Source organism: Colossoma macropomum, unplaced genomic scaffold, assembly GCF_904425465.1.
Source record: "Colossoma macropomum unplaced genomic scaffold, Colossoma_macropomum, whole genome shotgun sequence".
Classification (NCBI taxonomy): domain Eukaryota; kingdom Metazoa; phylum Chordata; class Actinopteri; order Characiformes; family Serrasalmidae; genus Colossoma; species Colossoma macropomum.
The window spans coordinates 12,947,337-12,955,547 of record NW_023494792.1 but is presented as its reverse complement, the minus strand read 5'-3'; the positions used below and the strand labels follow the sequence as shown (position 1 = coordinate 12,955,547).

Here is an 8,211-nt window from a genome sequence, read left to right as displayed (position 1 = left end):
ATTAAAAATGAATACCTACAATATCTTTTAAAATAAGACATGATGATGTGGTGACATGAAGCATGTTGAGGCCTTTTTCACCAGGCTCAAGTATTAGTACTAAGCAACAGGAGGTTTAATGTTCCTTTTCTCAAAGCCCTTGACCTACCATTTTATTATATACAGTACTGTGCAAAGGTCTCAAGTGCTTGAGATAATTATATGTAAAAATCTATTTATCTAGGCTCAGAAACACCAATATTATAAATAAATACAAATGACATCAATGTTGATGGGATCTAATAAATCTATACAATAGCTTGAGGCATTGAGGAACCAAACTTGTTTCTTCTGACCCGATCATGTCAGCTATTTTTTTTTTTAACTGTATTTATGTTTGTTTGCTTTTATTGTACTGTTATATGGAGTTTTACTGGCACAACATGCTTTCTAGTGAGATAAATGGTTTCACTATTTGCTTTAATGCCTAAGACCTTTGCACAGTACTGCATAATTTCATAAAGTACTGGTATGCACTGTTAAAATGTTAAAAATGTGATTTTATTTTTATGTGTGTACTAAACACGATTAAGTTTACATTTCTCAGGATCAAGTATTACTATCATGTTTAACCTCAAAGGATCCAAACTGAAATAGACACAGGAACATGTACATCTGGTTTTGTCTCCAGAATCCTAAATACAGATGGTTCACTCTGAGTTTTCCCTTCACTACCTCATTGTAACCACGAGGGTCCAGTCACACTAAACAGTTAAGCTTCTCATTAATGGTGCAAGCTAGAACTTATTGGCATAATGCCATATATCCACACCAATTTAATCACACTTAACGCTGTTAGACATGTGACTGGGTCCCTGAAGCAATTGTATTTGATACAAGCCATCTTAAACAAGGAAATCCTTTTTCTCCATTTAGGTGGGGGAATTTGTAGGGTATGTTATGCATTAAAGAGGGTGTTGAGATGCTCTGGAGAAGCAATTTTGCTTTGTTAAGTGACATGACATGCCTACATTTGATTGGCTCTGTCTGTTTTTAGGCTGTCACTGAGAGAATCATTTGTTTAATTCATTTCTTCATTCATTCATCGGAGGAAAGTTGTAAGGGAAAAAATCACTAGCATAAACTGTCCTCATCTAAACTTCTGCCACAGATTACAGTCTTTCGAATGGGTGCAGCGGACTTTCGAGAGGGACAGCAGGACTTTGAGATGGCCATCTTAACGGCTTTACTTAAAGGTACACTTCCGACTTCCCAAAAAAGCTTCTAAATACAGCTTAAAAGAACAGTTGCTGGATAACTCATAAATCACCAATGCGTGTGTTCTGTGCCCACTCAGGCACAAATGCCTCGGCCCCAGACCAGCTGAGCTTGGCTCTGGCCTGGAACAGAGTGGACATAGCACGCAACCAAATCTTTGTGTATGGACACAACCTGCCAGTGAGTGAATGCACAAAGTCACAAAGATTTCTCCCAAAACTACTATTTTGTCATGTTTAAGAATGCACAGATCATTCAGAGGATAGGTTCACCAAAACTTGAAATTTAATTTTTTTTTTCCTTGCCCCAAACATAGTCAATAAGCCAAAGCATGTTTGGTGTCCAAACCTTCCTTCTTTAGTTTTACATTGGAGCTAACGTAGCTATCAAGTGACAGAAGTCTATGACACCCAAAATCTTTTTACTCTATTATTTGTATTACTTGTACAATTTCTACTACTAAGAAACAAACACTGGATACCAAACATGTCTTGGCTGATCAACGTTTGTTGTAAGGAGAAAATTCTTTAATTGAACGATTCCTTTAGTTTGTCCCTAATTAGTGATCTCAATAGTTTAATTGATTTTTTAGCCTCCAAGTGCAGTAGCCAGTGCTACAGCCCCCACGGTGCAGTCCGTAAAGGAGAAGCCAAAGAGCGCCGCTGGAGGCCCTCAGGCCAAGAGTAGGAGCAGAGCCAAGAAGGGCAAGGGGGGCAAGGCAAAGGCAGAAGTTCCAGAAGAAACAGATCCCAGAAAGTTGGAATTACTCAACTGGGTAAGTATGACAGACAATATAAAATGAAATTATACTGCACTACATTGTACTGTAAACTTTCTTTTCTAATGGTGAAAGCTCTCAAATTGTGACTAATTACATTCGTAATGGACAAAAGCAGTTAACACCAATATAAACAATTTCACAATAAATACCAATTATAATTACAATAAATTTCTACTTGTCATGCTTATGTTCTGCCTAGCTATTAACCGAAAAGCCATTATTTATCCACCTAGTAATTTATTTGGCAAAATAGGAGGGAAGACTTCACAAAATCAGACAAGAAGAGAAGAACTAGAAAGCTAGGTTTTAAGTGATATCTTTTTTGTGTGCAAAATGTATGGCTCTTTCAAGATATAACTGTTATTTTGTAAAATATGCTAATGTATTAAGATGATAACAATTAAAAATCCATATTTATGAAAATGCCTCAAAGTTATATCCCACCATTGTGTCAGGTACCTACAATTATAGAATAAGTTCACCATGATCCCAGACATAGCTCTCAAAATGCTAATAATTACACTAATCAACACACAACAGCAGTTTTAATAAAATCCTTATAACAACCACGGGTTAAGCTACCATGGGTCAAGCAAACTGAAATGGACATGTACTTCTTTACCCACTGGCGCCCTCCTCAGGTGAACTCATTGGAGCAGGCAATGATGGACGCACTGGTGTTGGACAGAGTAGACTTTGTCAAGCTGCTGATTGAAAATGGGGTCAACATTCACCACTTCCTCACCATCCCACGCCTGGAGGAGTTATATAACACAGTGAGCATGCTGATCACCACTCATCTGGCTCTTACAGGAAAAGCGGCACAATAGTTTATGAAATTAACATTTTTAATCCTCACAAAGAATTCACTAACCCTAATGCTACGTGGGGATTATTTGTTCATTCTTCCCTTTTTCATTCATTATTTGCAAAAAACTCATTTTTTGTGTGCTCTTCTTGTTGTTGCTCTCTTCAGAAACTTGGGCCTGCCAACACGTTGAATGCTATAGTCCGGGAAGTTAAAAAAGTAAGTTTATTCACACAAGGAATACGTTATTTTTAAGAAACTCCACGTAAAGGTAAAAAAAATATGCAAAATATGAATAGCTCTCAAAAATGTTTATGACTGTCCTTTATAATGTTGTAGGGGAACCTCCCACCAGACTATCAGATTACACTGATTGACATAGGCCTGGTGGTAGAGTACCTAATGGGTGGAGCCTACCGCTGTAACTACACAAGGAAAAGCTTCCGTTCCCTCTACAACAACCTTTATGGCCTTAAAAGGGTGAGAGAAACAAATGTCTACATCACTGGCATGTCTGCACTATCAACATTGAAGAGTCTAACATATGTCTTACATCTTCATATTTACAGCCAAAAGCTCTAAAACTCCTTGGTATGGAGGTACGACTAATGTTCCACTCCTTCTTATTCTTTTCTTCTCTCGATTTGTCACAGTATGTCACTGTTGACAAATTCTGTCTTGCTTGCAATAACTGACTTACTATCAACTCTTCTAGGATGATGAACCAAGACCGAAAGGTAAGAAGCGAAAGAAAAAAAAAGAGGAGGAGGTAGATATTGATGTGGATGACCCTGAGGTCAGCCGTTTCCATTACCCATTCCATGAGCTGATAGTGTGGGCAGTGCTAATGAGGAGGCAAAAGATGGCACTTTTCCTGTGGCAGAGAGGAGAGGAGGCCATGGCTAAGGCATTGGTAGCATGCAAGCTCTACAAAGCTATGGCCCATGAGTCCTCAGTGAGTGAGTTGGTGGATGACATTTCTCAGGATCTGGATAACAGCTCCAAGTAAGTAAATGACCTGGAACATAGAATATGCAAATGGAGAAACATAAACTTTTAACACTTTGAACATTTATATTCCTAGCTTTTATCAAACTACCAATGTTATCCTCCACTCTTGCTGTATCATGGCCATTCACAAAATCATATTCAACATCTTATTTCACTTTAAGGGAATTTGGAACTTTGGCATATGAGCTTCTGGACCAGGCCTACAAACATGATGAGCAGGTGGCCATGAAACTGCTGACTTATGAGCTTAAGAACTGGAGCAAGTCCACCTGTCTGAAGTTGGCTGTAGCTGCCAAGCACAGAGACTTCATCGCCCACACCTGCAGCCAGATGCTCCTCACTGACATGTGGATGGGCTGCCTGAGGGTTGGCAAAAACCCTGGACTCAAGGTTCTGTGTAGTTTTGAAACTGACACTTCAAAACATATGTCTTTGTAATAACATTTCTCTTTGATTTTAATTTATATACTTTCACTGATACAGAATTACACAGTTTTCCACAATTAAATGCTAATCTAGGCACATAGGTAGTTGTCTGTTTTTCTCTTTCTAATTTCTGGCATATTTCTCAAAACCCTTTGTGTCCAGGTGATTGCTGGCATCATTGTCCCTCCCTCTATCCTGCTGCTGGATTTCCGTCTGGGTGATGACGCACACCAAGATGATAATGAGGATAGCAAGGAAAAGGACGATGACAACAAATCCAGCAGGGTAACTACACTGTTTGTCTCTTCACATCTTCAGATCTTCACTCTTAACATAAAGCCATGGGCCCACCGGCAGACCCAAAGTTTTATTACACGCTTCTCTAACCTAACATTAGCCCAGCTAGTTTGCATTGAAGTCCCTGTAGTTACTGAATAATAAGCCTCAGTATTTAATAAGCCCGGAATTTTAAGGGGTTGACTACAATATATTTAGTAGGCCTATGTGTGTTTCACGGGCAGAGCATTAGCCTAAACCACAATAATTCAGTAATTTTCTTTATTACAAAAATCATTTCAACACTTTTTTAAAATTTGCTACATATAAAAAAGATTATTATTATTACATTTTTTAAGAACCATTGACCAATTGTGATTGCACACAGAGGAATTTGACATCCGCATTTAACCCGTCCGTGCAGTGGAACACCCACATACACATGCACTAGTGAATGCAGATACTAGGGGGCAGCAAGCACACATTCCCAGAGTGGTGGGCAGTCCTAATCGCAGTGCCTGGTGAGCAGTTGGGGGTTAGGTGCCTTGCTCAAGGGCACTTAAGTCATGTCTTGTCAGCTCTGAGGAGCGAACCAATGACCTTCTGGTCACAAGGCAAAGGCTGGTTCCCTAACCTCCAGCCCATGACTGCCCTTTTAATTGACAATAAAAGGTTAATATAGTATCATAATATAATATCATGATGTCCAACAAGCATATCGTCGCTGTCCAAAGAAAAACAGGTATCTCCAAAATAATAACTTTACAGGAGAAGGCAAAAACGTTCTTTACTTTCAATTTGAGTTAATGGAAAGAGATTTTATTCTAAGCAATTTTGGAGCATTTCTATTGGTCCAGTCATCATGAAATTTTCACACAATGTAAAGGACAACTGCTGAGCTCAAATGATGCAGAAAAGTAAAAATCTCAAAAAATGGAGATACATGTTTTTCATTGGACAGCGACAATATACACTCTTATCTATGACAGTTATTGATATGAATTGCTTTGGTAAGGTTATTTCAATACTGCATGTAAAACAATAACAATCAGTTAAAATTCCCAAAATATTCCAGCTTCTTAAAACCCTGCCCAATGTTCTTCCAGGATGCCAATGCAGACACACACTCTAAGAAAGGTGATGAAGAAGAAGGCAGCAAGAAACTGAAGCGGGTACCCATCGGAAGGAAGATCTATGAGTTCTACAATGCTCCTTTCACCAAGTTTTGGTTTAACACTGTTGGTATTATTTTCATATGGTTTAATGATCAACATTTATGTAAACACAATGTCATTAAGAAAGAACTGCAAACTTTTATATGTGTAAATTTGCCTCATATTTTTTGGCAGATATCCTACCTTGTGTATCTCATGCTGTACAATTACATTGTCCTGGTGAAGATGGAACGCTGGCCATCACAACAAGAGTGGCTAGTTATCTCATACATACTGACACTGGGCTTAGAGAAAGTTAGACAGGTGAGACAATGCAATACTTGTAGTGTACTGAAAAGCATTGAATCTAACAATGAATAAAGAAATTACAAAGTTAAAATCAGTGAGGCAGAGCCAGTTTGACTTAAGTAGACAAAAAGACAAAAAGTTAATTCAACATATTCAAATTCAGTTAATTAATATAGAACAGCCAATTTCAACACTTCTGGTATAACTCATCTCTGAGTGAAAAAATTCTAGTGTTGGTTGTGCTGGTAGTTGCCTTCAACATCTAGGTGTCAAAATGCAATTACTCTGTTAGGAGGAAAGGATGACAGGGCTGCTTTCTAATTATGTATGTTTGCTTTTATTGTTAGGAGACAAAGACAATAGACAGAGTATTATTTGTCCCAGAGTCCGATTAGGGGTAAATTTCGTCTGTTGTCCCTGGACGGATGACGCATTTGTAGAGCCGCAATAAAGTGAAAATGTGACGGTGTAATAGAAATGACATAACACTGTTAAATAATTTTAGTCATTTTAACCATGATTTTAACTGGAATTTCAAGCAGTATTAGTTAACCGAACAATGTACCTGGTTGGCCACTTTGTCCACACACATTTACTTTAGGTGAAAATAATATGGAAATTTTGTAACTAGACCTTGAAGGCTGTGAACTGAAAACCTGGTACAGAGCTTTAGAATATAGAAAGTAAACTGAGCAGATTGACCAAGCTGAGTTTGTGTCATACCTAACAGTGTACAATAATTTCTCTAATGCCACAGAAAGGCATGTTTACACTGTAAACAATTAAATTGGGAGAAAAGGCATAATAAAAAGGAATTCATTTAGAGTTAAATTACAAGTGCTAATGCAAAAGTATTCTGGTATCTGCTAGATCCTGATGTCAGAGCCTGGTAAGCTGAGGCAGAAGATCAGCGTGTGGCTGGAGGAGTACTGGAACATCACTGACCTGGTGGCCATCTCTACGTTCATGCTTGGTCTTCTCCTCAGACTGCAGCCTGAACCATATATGGGCTATGGCAGGGTTATCTACTGCGTGGACATCATCTTCTGGTACATTCGTGTGCTCGATATTTTTGGTGTCAACAAGTACCTCGGACCTTACGTCATGATGATTGGAAAAATGGTAAGAAATGTTAGATACAATGCAAATTGATACTATTGGTTTAAGGTGCTGTGCTTTTGGCATTTGGATTATTCTAGCAGGCCTCAGCAGGTCATTCCACCTTAGACTTTCTATTTTCTATTTAAATGTTAAACTTTAGACCCGTGAGAAGTTACATGATTAATTTTTCAAAGAAAGAGTAAAAAACAGGTTTGTCTGACTGTACTCACCTTATACCCTGTGCTGTTGTGTTTTTCAGATGATTGACATGCTGTACTTTGTGGTGATCATGCTGGTGGTTCTGATGAGTTTTGGTGTAGCACGGCAGGCCATCCTGCACCCTGATGAAGAGCCTACCTGGCGCCTGGCCCGGAACATCTTCTACATGCCTTACTGGATGATCTACGGAGAGGTGTTTGCGGATTCAATAGACCGTAAGACTAGAATTGATAGTAAGATTCTTTTTCCTGCCTCCAGGGTAGACATTCAGTCCCATTAGCATGTTTATCCTTCCGGTGTCTTACCCAGTTGATGTATACTCTGGTTACATTGCCACATTACATACATAAGTATGTAATTTTTCATACATTGCTTCTTGATCAACATCACATTGTCCCCTATACTGAGCAGTATGTCATTCAAATTAAATAGTTTAATGTGAGAGATTATGAGTACTTAGCACTCTGTTCATGGTTTAAATAGTTATATATATCTCTAAGTGTTTAGTCTAACAACACTTTGAAGAGGATAGCTTGGCATGGGTTGCAGTTTGAGTGATACATGGTGCATATAGCAAGAGATGAAGGATTTATTAGGAATTATAAGGTATCTTGGGGAAAGAAGCCCCCCAGGGTAAGATGCCCTCAAACAATCCCATTTTCTCTACTGATTATAAAAATGGGGTGAAATCATTTGCTGAATGGCTGTGGTCTAATTAAACCTGAAATTTTATCTAAAACACTACATTCTTAGGAATTATTACCTAGACCTTTTCTAGGGTTATTTGTTTTCATTTTTTGTCAATTTTGTTAATTTAAGATTTCCTTTTCGTGTATTAAAACAAAACTGACTGCTGTTCCAGTTTATGA

At 38.3% G+C, this 8,211-nt stretch overlaps 1 protein-coding gene across 1 annotated transcript; it reads left to right on the top strand.

Moving 5' to 3' along the window:
- The first annotated feature begins 1,165 nt into the window (after positions 1 to 1,165).
- On the top strand, positions 1,166 to 7,627 carry LOC118812716 (transient receptor potential cation channel subfamily M member 1-like). Its single transcript, XM_036577826.1, has 12 exons — positions 1,166 to 1,235; positions 1,337 to 1,437; positions 1,850 to 2,032; positions 2,680 to 2,814; positions 3,015 to 3,065; positions 3,186 to 3,326; positions 3,562 to 3,851; positions 4,019 to 4,247; positions 4,446 to 4,568; positions 5,666 to 5,797; positions 5,909 to 6,037; positions 6,893 to 7,627. The coding sequence occupies exons 1-12, from the start codon at positions 1,166 to 1,168 to the stop codon at positions 7,172 to 7,174; spliced, it is 1,866 nt and encodes a 621-aa protein (XP_036433719.1). The 3' UTR covers positions 7,175 to 7,627.
- Positions 7,628 to 8,211: the final 584 nt, after the last annotated feature.